The 18,194-nt window shown below is 37.9% G+C and overlaps 1 protein-coding gene across 2 annotated transcripts in view; it reads right to left on the bottom strand.

Annotated features, from left to right (window-relative positions):
• LOC148428312 (plexin-A1-like) overlaps nucleotides 1-18,194 on the bottom strand; it is a 246,596-nt gene that overhangs the window by 114,332 nt on the left and 114,070 nt on the right. For both annotated transcript variants that reach the window (XM_088439610.1, XM_088439605.1), the window contains exon 4: nucleotides 9,589-9,720. In XM_088439610.1, the coding sequence (XP_088295736.1) occupies nucleotides 9,589-9,720 (132 nt within the window). The remainder of the gene's footprint in view (nucleotides 1-9,588; nucleotides 9,721-18,194) is intronic.

Raw genomic sequence — 18,194 nt, forward strand, 5'->3', positions numbered from 1 at the left:
GCAGAGCAAATCGACGTCGCAAAGAGCAACGCAAAAGCGCTTATTTTGAGCCTTTGCGAAATATTGAAGAAATATCACCACCTGAAAAGCTTTTGAAAACAAATCCTCTAGCAGCTTGTGACCAAATCCAATAAACCTGCTTTGCTTGGCAGGAATAACATCAATTCTACTGTACAGTATTGTTAAGTACATAAAAGCAATGCGATTACTTAACCTTCGCGTTCTTTCTCCGCTCGTTTCACTTGCACGTTTTCTCGTTTCCGTCTTAGACACGTCAATTCTAGGAAGACATCTTGCTCTCTCGCGAAACAAATTCTGGTCAGCCCTCGTCACTCTCTCGCGAGTTTATCCGACATACGTGAAGCGCAAAGTTTACGGGCATTTTCGTGGAAGTGAAGCAAGCACCGGAAAATGTTTTGAAAATGATTGAAAAGATAAGTGCATAGCCTAGCATAAACGACTGAACCTGCGTGTGAATTAGCGTCTGCATATACTAACGGAACACATAAGAAGTTAAAAACGGAATCGCAAATGTTGTTTATAGTTTAGAGCAGTGGTTCTCAAACGGTGGGACTTGAATACTCGAGATGGTAAATAAAACAAACATGCAAAAAAAATCCTTTTAAAATAATTGTTGAATGAAATGTTTCAGGAATATACAGATTCATAAAAGGAAAATTACGTTCAGTAGGTTATTTAATATCCTTTTAAAAAGCCGGATTCTAGAATGGGTCGACCCAATTTGCCTCCTCTCGTTACCTGTCATGCTAGTGATTTATTTTTGTGAAAAAATCTTTGCTATGATCCCAAAGAGGACACTTTAAATTGATTAATTTTCCGTGGACAAATAATTTATACTTATTTCTTATGTTTGTCTGAAAATTTTTGTTTTTTTTTGATGACCAAAGCTTTAAATAAACATTGAGTTTCTTTCTTCCAATTAAAATCGAATTAAAATTTTTACTGCCTAGAACGATTGAAGAAAATTGAGATTTTATTTCCCGCCCATATGTCCCAGCCCTTCGATGACGACGTCATAAATCAGTTTATTTTGTGGAAAACGTAGAATTGAAATAAAGCGCGGTCGAGGGCAAACTGACTTTTTTCATGAGGTGAAAAAAAGATATGAAATGATATCATTGAATTTACTTTCACAATGTTTGAGCGCAGTGTAAAATTGTGTATATGTGTGTGAGACAATCCATATGTAAATCTCGCATTAGCTAATCAAAAAGTCACTCTTAGTCACAAAGCAGGCACTCTTATTTTATCTCACTGTGTGTGTGTGTGTATTGGGGGGGGGCGGGGGGGGGGGGGGGGGTCACCTCTGGGACAAAGATAGTCCAATCCAACACTTTTAATTACGTGAGCGAGTGAATATGGGGAAAGGTAAATTGCTCTGTCAAACTGGGAAATGGGCTTTTTTATGTCTGAGCTCTCATCACTTGGCATTTCTATTATTCAACACGGAGAGAGGCGGGCAGCAACAAGGAGGGGCAGGAGAAGGGAGGAGGAGAAGACAAAAAAAAAAGAAAAAAAAAAAAGATGATCGTATGTACAGCACTTCCGGAAGTGCGCATTGAGACACATAACGTGCAGTGGTGCAAAGGTGATAATACACCACCAACTTTTGAAAGCATAATTTCAAGTTAAAAGTACAAAAAAAAAAATGTTATACCAGGATGAGAAAATATGTGATTATTACTGTAGAACTAGTAATTAAATTTTGTACTGTGTATCTGTTTTAACTTATAAATAAAAGATGCACTAAGAACATAAAGAAGGCTGCTAATATTGGTAATTTAATTTATATGATATAAGTATATGAATAGCAAGTTATATAATATGTGTATATTAAATGTGTTTACAATAATAGTAATGTAGTTTATGCAAATAAAGTATACTATAATAATTATATAACCTGTATTACATATAATTGTGTCATATTTAAATTCAGATGGACACAATTTATATAAGTATATGAATAGCAAGTTATATAATATGTATGTGTATATTAAATGTGTTTACAATAATAGTAATGTAGTTTATGCAAATACAGTATACTATAATAATTATATAACCTGTATTACATATAATTGTGTCATATTTAAATTCAGATGGACACAATTTATATGATATAAGTATATGAATAGCAAGTTATATAATATGTATGTTTATATTAAATGTGTTTACAATAATAATAATGTAGTTTATGCAACTACAGTATACTATATTAATTATATAACCTGTATTACATATATTGTGTCATATTTAAATTCAGATGGACATGTACATATATATATATATATATATATATATATATATATATATATATATATATATATATATATATATATATATATATATATATAAACACAAATAGATTTGGTTTTATATGCATACTATACATATTTTTATATAGTGTATATAAATTTGAAATAAATCCTTCATTCATTTGTTCAAAATCATCCATTCATCCCAAATCATTCATTCAATATTCTTTGGGTGACGTGGAGTACTTGCCCTCTTCCTGTGTCCAAATGATGAATTTCAACGTGTTGAACTTGTTTTAAATGACGCTTTCAGCAATAAGCACGCATTTTTCTCTTATTACTCCAGTGTATTAAGGACATGAGTTTTGTAATTAATTGTGAAAAATAGCACATTGTTTGAAGCAAGAAACAGTCATTAATTTATTGCAAGGAAATTGTGTCTCTTTATTTATTAATCATTTCACATGACTAGTATGGAAAAATGCATATTGTATTTGGTAGAACACAAGTAGCGCTCGACCATATTAATCAGCCGATTATGCAACATTAAACATCCGCCCGAAATAATCGGCCAAATAGCCAATATTTGCCCGTGATTTAAAACTGCCTATAAATAACACCTGTTTAAAAGGCATTGGCATTAATCGGTTATCTGCATTTTTTTCTGCAAAAAATCGGCATTGTCTTGATAAAAAAATTCCGTATTGCTTGGACCCTCAATACAACAGTAAAAAGGAATTAAAAAAAAAAGTATCTGAGGTAGTAACTCTCTTTAAAGGGCACTTGCATGGTCCATGTGTATGCACTATGATTTGACGCAACCGATAAGAGCGAGAAATATCAAAAAAAAAAAAAAAACACAGTCATAGTGACAATGCAATTCACGCTCAGCTCTATTTATTTGATGTCAGACCAGATACAACTTTTGTCGTGGAGTATGAATGATTGAAATCTGCATTTTAATACCCCCGTTTTTTCATCTATAACAATAGGCAACATTAAGAGCAAAAGTCACCGCTATATCTTTTTCCAGATATAATATTCCAAACATGCGAGCTTTGTTTGGGTCAAGGCGGCAAGATAATGTTCCCAAATGTCCACGCAAACTACTTTAGTAAGCATATTTTGGAAGAAAACAATCCAGTGGACCAACGCTATATGAAATGAATCCGTTCCGGAGTTGGGATCATAAGGCGAAATCGAATATAATAGAAACCTATGTTAATTAGCTGATGCATATAAAACCCCAGCTAAAAACATCAAAATTGTCTATACATATTGAAAATTAGTAACAAACTAGCATAGTAAGTTATATTTATATCTAATATACATGTATATAATTAATAACAGCATAAAAAAAATATAAAGGAAAAATTAAATTGTATTTGAGTGACATTGACGAGCTACTTATGGCTATAATTCCTAGCAAGGCTAGCCTAGCCTAGCGTAGCCTTCTTTGTATTTACTGATTAATACACTGTCCTTATGTTCCACATGACTTTGCTGATGTAGTATTACCGTATTTTCCGCACTATAAGGCGCACCGGATTATAAGGCGCACCCTCAATTAATGACATATTTTTAAACTTTTTCAAACACAATCTAGTAATACTCAAAGTCATAACAATAATAACTTAATAATAACTCTAAACTCTCAATAACTCAGTGTCAATATGAGCAACCTCGTTCAACTGTAAACACACAAAAGAAATAAGTAAAGCTTACTTTATCAGTATGTTCTCCATCTACGCATCCAATCTCAATATTGACCCATATATAAGGCGCACCTGATTATAAGGCGCACCTGATTATAAGGCGCACCATCTGCTTTTTAAAGAAATTAAGGCTTTTAGGTGTGCCTTATAGTGCGGAAAATACGGTATAAGCGGCGGTTTGGTTTCAAGCAAAAATGCCTGAACAAGATCGAGTATTAACAGGCTGTTCAGCTGCTTCAGACGCCGCTTTGGGACTCAACTTGGTAGTGTTATTACAGTACATCGAGTACCCACTGCTGTACACACCGGAAACACGACATTCTTTATCCATTGTCAAGGAGACGCATGCAACTTCAAAAACTGAAATCAACAGGAATCGGTCACCACTGCGGAACTAAGACAAACGATTTAACAGTGTAGTCCAAAAGCCCCGGGCATGGACACTTCTCCAAATCAGCCATCCTTCTGGTGCCCTTTCATACTGAATGCTTTAAGTAGACTTGAGACCTTATCCTGTGTGAAGCCAGTACCGGACCCAAAACAAAATAAAGAAATCACGCAAGAAGAATTACAATAGGAAACTGAGAAAAATCCTACAAAGCAATTATGGAATACGCACTCCCTTCACGCTTTCTGTCAGATTGCGAGAACGGTTGTGAATATTGCCAATGTTCAAGCTCCAGAGTGGACTTGTAATTATGTGCTTCCCTTTTTACTCCACATCCTCTTGGAAGGGTTGAAGAGGAGCATACTCACCTATACAGTACGTCGACAGTACTTCCCGCTTATGCACATTGACTGCTACATGAGAGCATCACTGTGGTCCATCTTCCCATGCAAGCGTTGTGGTTTTTACAAGGCTTTTATCCCGTCTTCCCCGCACTCGCAACGCTAACACTCACATAAATGTAGTAGACATATCGGTGCTCATCAAAAAATAAAACACTGGGCTTTAATTATTTAAAAACGACTTTTCCGGCGCCGAGAACCAATTGCTATTATGTAGATACCATCGAATGAAAAGGAACCTATGGGAACACTTGGGATGCGAGTGACTTGACGAGTTCTAGCAATGCTGGCTTTGCAATACGGAATCAAAAAAGACAACGGTGAGTGTAATTTTTACCACGGTACATTGTTACCAAAGTTTTGGTGCGTTTTGTAACGTAGAATATACCAGAAGAATACCAGAATTTGACCCCAAAATTAAGGGTGCGTCCTACACATGGGTGCTTCTTATATTAGGGGGAATAACGGTAAATGGCTTTACAAAGAATCGAGTCTCATCGTTCGCAGCGAGGAGCCGTTCAAAGGACTTGGTTTGTTCGCGAACGCCGAATGAAAACGACTAGAATGTTACGTGAGATAATGACGAATAATTATCGCATTTTTCGGACTATAAACCGTGACTTTTTCATCATAATTTGAGCCCTGCGGCTTATAGTCCAGTGCGGCTTATCTGCTGGTCTTTACCACCAGTCAAAAAAATGTGTGTTCAAGGAGTCAGTTTATGCAACAACTATGAAATAGAACTGAAAAGATGGGAATCAATGGCTGTGCTCAAAAAGAGTTTTAAAGTACACTAACAAAAATATCTTAAAAAAAAGGTCTAAACTGAATAAGATCTTGTATAAAAGTTTGTGACATGTAAATTTGATATACGGTATACAGTATATATATGATTATATTTATAAATTTGTGATTGTATATATTTTTTAATTGCAGTGTGTGCAATGTTCACTAAAATAATCAATCAATTAAACAAGGGGGGACAGAATGCTATCCAAGTATTGATTTCGAGTTTGAACTGCTATTTAACTCCGCAGTTTTCTGTTGGTAATATCCATTTTCTATGAATATAATGTTGGGACTAAATATGCCGGCATGTTCGGTCTCTTAAAGAGAGGATGTTGCAGTTGGTAGACAATTTAAAAAAAAATATATAAAGAAAATTTAAGTTTTATATTACGGCTGCGACTTATAGTCCAGTGCGGCTTATCTGTGGCAAAAAAATGTTTTTTTGCTCAATTTTTGCTGCTGCGGCTTCTATACCGGTGCGCCTTATAGTCCGGAAAATACGGTACATAGGTTATATGTATATACACTTTGTTTATTTGAAATCCAGAGTAATACCTACATTCTGCTGTGGTCTCTACATGTTTTTATTTTTCCCTGCACAAAGTGCTGCATACACTGGCGTAGCTGTAGCAGAACGTTTATACTTCTCCAATTTCTTGGTTGATCCAACAACATGGTTGGGTGGGGAAAAAAAATCTGCGTTACGCCACAAGAATCTACCGTATTTTTCGGATTATAAATCGGGATTTTTTTCATAGTTTGCGAGTTATACTCTAGTGCGACTTATGTGTGAAATTATTAACACATTATTACATCATTTCACATGTTAATTTCACACTAAACCGCAAGAGGGCGCTCTAGGCCTGTGTTGATCATTTCAACATCGCGGATAATTTATAAAAACAACTGAGAAGGGCCGAACTAAAATGTTTTTGGTGTTGGATTTTATTAAATAAATTTCCCCCCAAAATGCGACTTATACTCCAGTGCGACTTATACATGTTTTTTCCTTCTTAATTATGCATTTCTTGGCTGGTGCGATTTATACTCTGGAGCGATTTATAATCGGAAAAATACGGTAATTGTAGTTTCCTCATTAGTGGCCCTCCAATGTTCAGCCTTTGCAGAAACTCAGTTTGAAACCGGGAAAAATCTAAAAATAGTCTTGAGGCGTGAGCTAGCGTAAAATGCTAGTCCTCCAAGAGTCAAAGTCATCGTCTTCAAATGTGCACATAGCATAAGGAACTCTCTTGGCCTTTGTCGCCCTTGATGGACAGTCTTAATTCCCCAGTCAGACCAACAGTGTCCATTTGTATCAATTACACTCGACTTCTTGACTGTGCTCGTTCAGACACACGGAAGTCAATTATGTCTAATCTGCGGTAAATTACACGGCACTCGCGAGGCAGTTCGGTCTATGTGGCGGGAACGTCTCACTGAAGGTTATCGCAGCACGGTCATTAGCTCTTATGAGATAAGAGTCTTGCAGGTAAGGAATGAGGGGATGAAAAGAGGAACAAGGCAAAGGGTCAAACTTAATGAATTGATGTGCTACGTGGTGATGATAATGTGCTTATTGCCCCTGGCTATTGTGTGTTTCAACGTGGTTGACACGCCGGAAAAGTTTCGAAAAATTCAGGTTATCAAACGCCTCTTCAGAAAAGGATTGTCTCCTGTTAAGAAGGAAAATTCAAGATATGAAATCGGTGACACGTAATGTGGTAAATCATCATAACCGCCATGTGTATTTGTCACAGTTTTTGATGCAAATTCATCATTAATTAATATGCCGTCTTATCCAGAAACGAGAGACACAAGTCCTTTGCACTGATGTTTACCGTGATCTCGCACTTTTCTTCTTTACACGTTCACACCACAGAACTAACAAACATAATATAAACTACGTTAATATTGTATGGGCCATCGCATCAGAGGTTAGTGTCTGACGTTAGCATTGTTAGCGCATTAACGAGAGGGCTGAACATCACACAGGAAGCACTTTGCATGACCTTAAACTCAGCTAAGATGCTCAAAAAAATATAAAAATAAATATTATTGCTCCTACGAACTTGTAAATGTAAAATAAAAATGTACAAATAAAATGACCTAAAATGGTATCTGTATGCACCTCCAATACACCAGCGCCATTTAAAGGCAAACAAATGAACTGCATTTATTGATTGAATTCCATGATTATTATGTACTAATGTAATTCTAATACGCATTTGTTACAGAAATACAAAAAAGGATAAAGAACAGCAAGTATTTGCATGTATTTGGTGTCCCCAGCTTGCATGAGTTTGTCTTGATTACTGCAAATAACTCGCAACTGGTTTTCATTCTCATCGCAAAATAATCAGAATGCATTCCTGCTTCAATTCAGCGGCAGGCATTCTTATTTCTTTATTTTTTTTACTTTATTGCAGTGTTGGACAGAACCTTGTTGAAAAGCAACTACAGGAATTTCTTAATGGAGAGAAACGTTACTCTTTTTTTTTTTTTTTAACGGAGAATTACTTCAGACCTTGGCGCAAAAGTGCTGGCTCATCATGAAGACGTCAATTAAAATGACCATCTCCAGGTTGCTCGTCCATGGCAAGGATGCAAAGCCTCATGACAGCCGCCTCTGCACAATCTGCTTTGTGTGCCATTGACAAGAAATTAAATGTTGATGTAATTGAGTTGGGCTAACAGATGGCTAGTAGGATGAGACAGGGTGTTGTCTGTCTGTCTATCTATCTATCTATCTATCTATCTATCTATCTATCTATCTATCTATCTATCTATCTATCTATCTATCTATCTATCTATCTATGTAGTGCTAGCTTAATTGCTATATACATATATATATATATATATATATATATATATATCGCTATCTATCTACAGGTATCTATCTATCTATCTACAGGTATCTATCTATCTATCTATCTATCTATCTATCTATCTATCTATCTATCTATCTATCTATCTATCTATCTATCTATGTAGTGCAAGCGTAATTGCTACATACATATGTATATCGCTATCTACTGTATCTATCCATCTATGTAGTGCTAGCTTAATTGCTATATACATATGTATATCGCCATCTGTCTATCCATCCATCCATCCATCCATCCATCCATCCATCCATCCATCGCTAGCTTGATTGCTATCTCTAGATAGCTTGGTGGCTATTTTTCCCGGACGTCCTCTCCTTGTTTCTTGTCATTTGCGCAAACGTCCTCGTCATCCTTGTTACTCTTCCAAGGGTAGTCTTTTTTACACCCGTCCAATTTGTTTGAAATGGAGGTATTGCGAAACCATTTGATGATCATCTTACTTGGGACGTTCTTTACCAAAGTGACGACTGTCGTGAGTGCAGAGTGTGGAATGTTGCCCTTCGCTGTTTACCCGTCAATATCCATACCAGCTTGTTCAAGCACACGTCCAAGAGCTGAAGGCGACAATTCAAGCCGTCTTTTCCTTTTCATGATGCATCATAAAAATGATTCACATCATTCCCTCGTTGTTGACAAAGAGGCAATAAGGTGGCATTTGACAAAAGTGCATTTGAAAGTGCATTTGAACACACTAAGATGCATATTATATCAAATTAGAGATATATATAATAATTTTAAGCCTGTAAATGGCATATTACTTATTTCATATTCCAATTAATGTTATTCAAACACAGATACATGAAAAAAAATTGGTCTGTTTTTGAGTTATGTGATTATAAGTTGACCCCCCCAATATGATGTTTGAATGAAAAAACTCGACCAGTATATTGAGAAACAGTAATTTTGAAAAATCTATTGTCTATGCTGAGTTTAAGGCTATTACATATTTTTTGTCTTATATCCTCCTCGTATTTGCTTTCTATATCACTCACCATTTCTGAATAAGTGTGCATGCCACATATTTGACACTGTTTATGAGCAGGTGCATCACTTATGCATCACTGGCCTATTGGTACTGTATTCCGACTAGCCTTGGCTGTTTGTTTTTTTTAGAACGTGCGCATGTGTACACTTTACCTGTTGATCGGTGAGAGTATACAAGTATTGGTGATCCGGGCTGAAGAGCAAATCTTTCAGGATGGGGCTGCCGTCGCTCACCAGGACGTTTTCATACAGCAAAGCCGGCTGGGAAACGGAGTTGACAAGGATCTAAGGGAAAGCAGGAAGAAAATGATCAATTCGTTAAAAATCGTGATCAGGTAATCTTTCAATTACTTTTGAAATCTCTCGACAGCATTAAATACGAGTCTGTCACACAAACTTCGAAAATGAACCTAAACCGGGGACAAGTTAAAGGAAAAAAACACTGAGGGTAAAATGTGTGTTGGAAGCCTGTTTACTAACAATATTATGGTTGTTAAAATGCGAAAATTTTTGCACACTGACTTAATCAGAGATCAGAAATGATCATGTACTAGTTACAAAATATGTATAACAATGGCATTCGCAAATTATTTGAAGTCCTTTTTCTTTCACCGTCTAAACTTCCCAAAATGCCAACGTGTTTTTTTTCTCCCTTCGTCTAAAATGTGCGTAGTTTTTATCTGACAAATCACCAACGGAGGTGCTTGATTTTTTTTTTCTTTTAAGGAATGTTTTTCCTGTTAAACCCACTTTGTATGAAAAGCTAGTTCATTGATAGATCATCTTCAAAGAAGGTTCTCAGCAGGTTTCAAAATTTTTACTTCAAGAATCAAAATGTCAGGTGTTTGGAGTTTACAACAAAATGGAATCAAATGCTTTGTATGAAGTGCAGCCACTTCAGTTTTGTTCTTTAAATAAACCAGCTTAAAAGGACGGGGTAAAAAATGTCTTGGTGAAGTTTATCTGCTTGTAAATTAATCCCAATGAATGTCAAAGTCAAAGAAGCGGAGTGTTGTGTCGATGAAAAATATATTTACAGTTGACCCCCACTTTTGAGAATGAATTGGGACCAGTGCGGCACGAATAGCGAAAATCGACGTATACAGAAGTCCCCCGTGTTACAACGTCCCTGACTTATGTTATTTTCATGTTGCGACAAAGAATACTGAGTTTTTTCATCCCGTCTTTATGGCATTTTCCCAGTTTTGCGCCCAAAACAACTGTCATGACCCTAGGGGCTTGGCTGTATTTGTGTTGTTTCGGCTCCATCTGCAAACGTTTTTAGGTAATTACACTTATTTTCAGTTGTCGTCCCTGGAACGCGTCACTACAATTACTGCTTAGTTAAAAGTTGGGTACTAATTTGGTACCAATTTTTAATATGTATGTACAATTTTGATGTTTTTACCTGGGGTTCTAAACGCATCAGCTATTTAACATAGCTTCGGATTGCCCGTCGAACGGTGAATTGGCCCTACGACCCCAACCGCGGAACGGATCAATCTCGTAACACGGGGGCCCACTGTAATTATAATTTTTTTAGTTTTTAAATTGTATTGCGTGATTTGACCTGTCCGGCCCACCAGAGTATCAATTTTCCTCCATGCGGCTCCTGAGCTAAAATGACTTTGACACTCCCAGACTAAAATTATGTGGGTACGTGATCGGCGACCGGCGACTTGCCCTACAGCTCGGGGCAGAGGCCGGGTGCAAGGGGATCCGGGTCAGTCGGCACAGAAGGGATGCAAAACGGCACAGGTCAGAGCGTAAACTCATCTCTTCAGATAGCCTGCAGGTTTATGCCCCCCTATTGTGACCTGCAAACCAGTTAAGCTCCATTTCCATCGACATAATTATTAAGATTTGTTTGATTTTTTTAGGGGGGGATAGGATTTTAGATCCAACAATTATCTCAGAAATGCTGGATTATTTTAATCTTTGCATAAACAATGAATTAGGCGTTGTTTCCAAACTTTTGCCTCAACCTCACGAAACATCTGGAAGACATAACAAGATATAATTTATATTTGTCATAAGGTACTTGATGTATATGATAGAAAGGTAACTAAACAACAAGTGGGTACTTTTACGAGTCCCTCTTTTGGTGTACCAAGCATGATACAATGCGCAAAAAAAAAAAAAAAAAAAAGTACTGTATTTTTCGGCCTATAAGGCACACGGGATAAGACGCAACAACAAAATTTTGTAATAAATGTATATTTATTATATACAGGTCACTCCGGACTATAAGCCACTGGTTAGGGTATTTACGCATATATGTGTATACATATTAAGATATTCACGCAAAAAGATTGATGGTTTTTTTTTTACACTTTTGCTTTGGTTAAAACTTTTTCTTTCAAACTGCAAGATTGGAAACCAACATACAGTATTTTCAAAATAACACTGGATTGTTAGAATATTGCACCAACACAACAGTAATAAGCCTGTTTGCGTTTACAAGCCAAGAGTGCCCCCTAGTGGTAATAAGAAGTTCAAACTCATTATCAATACTCCGATTGTCATCTTCTGTCTCCTTTTGTTTACGGGGGGATCGGTTTAGACCAGACTGGAAGCCACAGGGTTCAAAGCGCGAGAAAAAAGCAGTTCAAAAAGCACGGTGATTTATTAGAGATGATGACAACGGTCCACAGTAAGAAGTCTGGACGAACGCTGTTGAAATGTGTGACACACACACCGCCTACACGCGTGCGGTCGCGGCGTACAACGGAAATTTCTCATTTTCGCGGTAACACATCGGACTGCGTGAGAAGTGTCCCCGCACTCACGTGCGAGTCATGCTGCGTGTCATCAAGAGAGCGGCTTATTTTTTCCGCTCGCAGCCAAAAAGCGACTACAAATGATATGTGGATCTTTGCGGCATTCTATTTTGGGGACCATTATCAAAGGCAAGCAAATCCAGCCTGACAGGGCTGGCATGAGCTGCGCGCCATACTTTTTAATCCGGCACAAATACCTGCAGGAGTTTGATTAATGCCGCTGTGAGAAATAAGGACAAACTATTGCAAAACTACGTGATTACGGAACGGAAGTATCGGCGATATGAGTATGGATGTGCCTTCAAGATCTTCAATGTTATATAAAAGGCAAAATAGGACACACGAGCGAAAAGTAGACGCAACAAGTGAGCGTTTGCGTTCACGTTTATTCCTATGGACATTTAAGAGCAGGGGTGCTTCAAATTTTGTCGTCATTATTATTATTATTGATTCAAGAGTTTTATTGGCATATATGCATATGCCAATAATACTAAATAAAGAACACTAGTAATACTAAATAACGAAATTTCTATTCTGTTCACTTACCCAAGCAGACAATATTTCATAATGGAGTAAATAATAAAGTAGGCAATAAAAATATTCTTATTATCCGTATTATTCTTATTCTTATTCTTATTATTATTGTTGTTGTTGTTTGTTGTTATTATTATTAATATTATTATTATTATTATGGGGCGGCATGGTAGTAGACTTGTTAGCACACCTGCCTCACATGCGGACTCTGCGAGGTTGAGTTTGATTCTGACTCTGACCTTCCTATGTGAAGTTATTATTATTATTATTATTATTATTATTATTGATTCAAGAGTTTTATTGGCATATGCATAGTAATACTAAATAATGATATTTCTATTCTGTTCACTTACCCAAGCAGACAATATTTCATAATAGAGTAAATAATAAAGTAGGCAATAAAATATTATTATTATTATTATTATTATTATTATTTTTATTTGGGGATCAAGTCTTTTGGATCACAGGTTTGAATTGGATTTTGGGTGTGTGTGTGCACTTGGTTTTCACGACATGGAGGGGACCAAAGTCCAGATTTTACTGTCTCAGTGGGGAGCATTTTGGTGGACCTCAAATCTTCCGACATGTTTTTGATGCTGAAGTCTTGTTTTTAGAATACAGGTTTGAATTAGTTTTGGGTTGAATTTAGGGTAAAAGTTAGGGGTAAGTAATCTTTTGTGACTAAGTTTTGGACTAGGGACTGGGAAATGCATTATGTCAACGATATGACCCCGCTACGATAGAAAAACCCCGTTTGTGTTTGTGTGTGTATATGTCCAACCCTGACTGGAGGGTATCCAACGTATCACAGCACACCTGCTGACTCCATGTCCACACACACATCCACACACACACACCAGCCACACAGGTGACTTGTCGTGAAATTAATCATTGTTCCTCTGCCGCACCGTCGCTCTCACAACAGGAAGATAGCCTACGGTGACACACATACACACATTCGTTTTACTGGTCAAAAGAATGACAGGTAAGCAGCTGGCCCATGACAACACGCCATGAATGCATTCCTATGAAAGGTTCTTGACTTTCCGCACAGAACATTTGGAAAACAGAAAAACGGGTACCAAAAGGGTATCAAATACGGCTAGCACTGAATCTGGGTGATATGACCCCCACCAAAAAAAGAAATATTTACTTCAATTATTCTACAGCTACGGTTGAAGTGCGTTTTACAAAACTTAACAGCAGCTCCAATAATAGCGACAACCTTATTTTACCAAGTTGCGTGCGTGTCTTACTCACACTATTAGCGCTGTTAAGGTTTGTCACTTAAACGTAAGCTTAAGTCGTTATCCCCTTCCGTATTCCCTTAACTATCATGCACGGGATGACACTTTACAACCAGAGGAGACTTAACAGAACGGATATATTTCTATTCACCTCAGGGGCGCGATGATAATCATACAAAAGTCCGCCGACAGGAAGTGCATTTCGAATGTTCTAGTTAAGCGGTACGACTGTCAGCTTTTGTACTGTCACTCGAAAACAACTACGGTGGGCCCCCGTGTTACGAGATGAATCCGTTCCGCGGTTGGGCTCGTGAGGCGAATCCACCGTATGGCGGGCAATCCAAAGCTACGTTAAATAGCTAATGCGTTTAGAACCCCAGGTAAAAACATCAAAATTGTACATACATATTCAAAATCTGTACCGAAAAAATTGATATATATTATACAGGTACATGTATACAATCAGAAAACATCATAAATAAAAAATATAGAAAGGATTTATTTATCTCTGAGTGGCGCTTGTTATGCCCATATTGCCTAGTAAGGTTAGCCTAGCCTAAGCTAGGCTAGCTTTGTACAGTATTTAATGATTATCTCCAGTTTCGTTTCCTCATAAATCATCTTCTTACTTCTCTCTTTAACCTCACTAGCAATCTTGGCTAACCCTTTCATCTTTGAATTAAGCAGTAAAATGTAACCACCGCTTTTGTAACCACTCACAATCAAACAAAGCTTTACCGTTCCGCCATTTTGAAACAAGTGAGGCCAATAGCAGACCAGCATCTCCGTGAGGAGACGCCAGTCAATAGCAGACCAGCACTGTAGTGACGCATTGCAGGGAGGCAAGCGTGACGGCAACGGAAAATACTTGTAATTACTTAAAAACGCCTGCAGATGGAGACGAAACAACACAAATACAGCCAAGCCCTAGGGTCATGATAGTTGTTTTTGTCGCAAAACCTTTAAAATACCATAAAGAGGGGATGAAAAAACTCCGTATTCCACATCACAACGTGAAAATAACGTAATCCAGGGACACTGTAACACGGGGGTCCACTATACATGGATTGGAATTTAGAAACAGAGACAATTTGAATGTATCGTTTTGTCTTTTCCTTGGACTTTACACACAAATAAAAGGTGTGTTATCATGGTTAACCTTTGTGATTTTTATATCAAAAGAAAAGCAGTGAATAAAGATACTAGGGAGCTGAAATTTCACCCAGATAGTGACACCGTGTCAAAGTTCAGCATAGCACAACTACTTAGATTTTACACTAGCAGGAGTGTGTCATGCTTTGGCCAAAATACTGCAAGAATGATGTGGAAGGACATGACCCAAAAATGATCAGGAGTGTAAATAAAAAAATAAAAAAAAAACGTAGAGAAACTGCTTTGAAGTCAGTGTGATTACATGACCTCAGCGTAACTGTTCCCAGTTTTCCACAGCAAAATGTCCTCATAATTGTGCAGGATGTTAATGAGTTTATTATCTATTCACAAGTTTTGTGCAGTTACAACTAAGTAATGGGTCCTTGTGGGCGCATAGGACGAGAATCATAATTGCATAACATGCCACTAAAACAGTTTATTCACTCAAATATTGACATCAGTAGTGGAATTGAAACCAAATGGAATTTCTACATAATAAAACTTTAAGACGAAATTCGATTCAATCTTTTATTAACTCATGCTCGTTTTGCTGTTATATTTTTATTGAAGGTGCGGAGTTGTTGTTTTTTTTTTTTTTAACAGGCCTTTCATTGAAGCTGCGCTTTATAATCCGGTGCGCCTTATGAGTTTTTTTTTGTTTTTGTTTTTTTTTAAGAAAACAGGCCATTCAATAAAGCTGCACCTTATAATTCGGTGCGCCTTATATACAGGCCATTCATTGAGGCTGCGCCTTATAATTCGGTGCGCTTTATATATGTTTTTAAAAATTTTTTTTTTAAACAGGCCATTCATTGAGGCTGCGCCTTATAATCAGGTGCACCTTCAATATGAATCTTTTTTTTTTTTTAAACAGGCCATTCATTGAAGCTGCGCCTTATAATCCGGTGCGCCTTATATATGGTTTTTTTTTTGTTTGTTTTTTGTTGTTTTTAAGAAAACAGGCCATTCAATAAAGCTGCGCCTTATAATTCGGTGCGCCTTATATATGTTTTTTTTTTTTTTTTTTTTTTAACAGGCCATTCATTGAAGCTGCGCTTTATAATCCAGTGCGCCTTATATATGTTTGTTTTGTTTGTGTTTGTTTTTTTTTAGAAAACAGGCCATTCATTGAAGCTGCGCCTTATAATCAGGTGCACCTTCAATATGAATCTCTTTTTTTTTTTTAAACAGGCCATTCATTGAAGCTGCGCTTTATAATCCGGTGCACTTTATGTATGAGTTTGTTTTTTTTAAGAAAATAGGCCATTTATTGTTCGTGCGCCTTATAATCCGGTGCACCTTCAATATGAATCTTTTTATATTTTTTTTTAGAAAAAAGGCCATTCATTGAAGCTGCGCCTTATAATAAGGCGCAAGTTTTTTTTTTTTTAAGAAAACAGGCCATTCATAGAAAGTCTGCCTTCTAATCCGCGCACCTTATAGTGTGTAAAATACGGTACACAACGCACTAAGGTTCACCGCACTCTGCGAGGCCTGAAAATTTCAAGGTAACATTCAACCGATGACACCATGCACACCTCCACCAAAATATACCCATTGCCCACAGCCATTGTTTTCCACCAGCCGCCACAATAGCTTCATCCTGACAAAGTCGGAATAAGGAAGACGGAAGCGTTTCAAGAAAACGGTCATCCCTGCGATTCTTTTTGCGCGAGCGACTCCCCCTCTCTCCCCCTGCACTCGGCTTGTCACTTGCTCTTTTGCATCTCTTGATGCGCCACCTCAGCCGACACACATGAGCGACCAAGCGGAACACACTTGCCGCGTGTAGTGCAGCTTGCGTAGTCTTCCTCTAACGCGGGTGTGTGTGTGTTTCCCTTTCTTTGCCCTGCGGTGAGTAGCGAAAGTACAACTAAACGAGTTCAATTTGTCAAGAGCGGAAAGGTGCGGCCCTCCGGGGCGAGCGGACAGCTGTCGACAAGAGGAGCTTGAAAAAGGGAAAAAGGGAGGCAAATCGCCATGTTTAACACGCACGCTCGCTCAATGTCGCCCCGTTGGACGCCGGCAAACACGGGGACGTAACGATGCGTCTTCTCTATGAGCCGCTGTTGATAAAGTGCGGTCGAGACCCCGGTGTTGACTCAGCAATTAATGTGCGCGTCAGTAAACAAGGGCCCCTCACCAGAGGACCACGCGCCATTAATAAAGATGCTCCGCTTCAGAATGATCGCTCGCTGACCCCAACGACCCGGATCAAGAAAACAATGTCTTGGCGCGGGCGACGGCTTTACTGAGTGAATGATGAATGCCTCTGTCTTTTCGCTCTCCTCCGGCGAATCGCCGCCGTTATTAATTCTTGGCTGCAGAGGAGACTGATGAGGGGGACACTTTTTGGACAGCCTCGCGTCAAAGGCCGCAAGCTTAAGGCAGCAAGACACACACACGTATTTGACTGTGGTGTCCGCCACACTTGATTCGTTCCTCTGACAACAGATGTGAAAACATCACAATAATCATGTTGCTCCATTTGGCCTTATAAAGGAAATTGAATCGACGAATCGTGTGAGTCCACACAGGAATATAGGTTACCGTATTTTCTGGACTATAAGGCGCACCGTTATAGAAGCCGCAGCAGCAAAATTTGAGCAAAAAAAAAAAACTGGTGTCCACCACACTTGATTTGTTCCTCTAACAACAGATGTGAAAACATCACAATAATCATGTAGCTCCATTTGGCCTTATAAAGGAAATTGAATCGACGAATCGTGTGAGTCCACACAGGAATATAAGTTACCGTATTTTCTGGACTATAAGGCGCACCGTTATAGAAGCCGCAGCAGCAAAATTTGAGCAAAAAAACTGGTGTCCACCACACTTGATTTGTTCCTCTAACAACAGATGTGAAAACATCACAATAATCATGTTGCTCCATTTGGCCTTATAAAGGAAATTGAATCGGCGAATCATGTGAGTCCACACAGGAATATAGATTACCGTATTTTCTGGACTATAAGGCGCACCGTTATAGAAGCCGCAGCAGCAAAATTTGAGCAAAAAAAAACTGGTGTCCACCACACTTGATTTG

This window comes from Hippichthys cyanospilos, chromosome 2 (genome assembly GCF_059441005.1).
Source record: "Hippichthys cyanospilos isolate Australia breed blue-spotted pipefish chromosome 2, RoL_Hcya_1.0, whole genome shotgun sequence".
Classification (NCBI taxonomy): domain Eukaryota; kingdom Metazoa; phylum Chordata; class Actinopteri; order Syngnathiformes; family Syngnathidae; genus Hippichthys; species Hippichthys cyanospilos.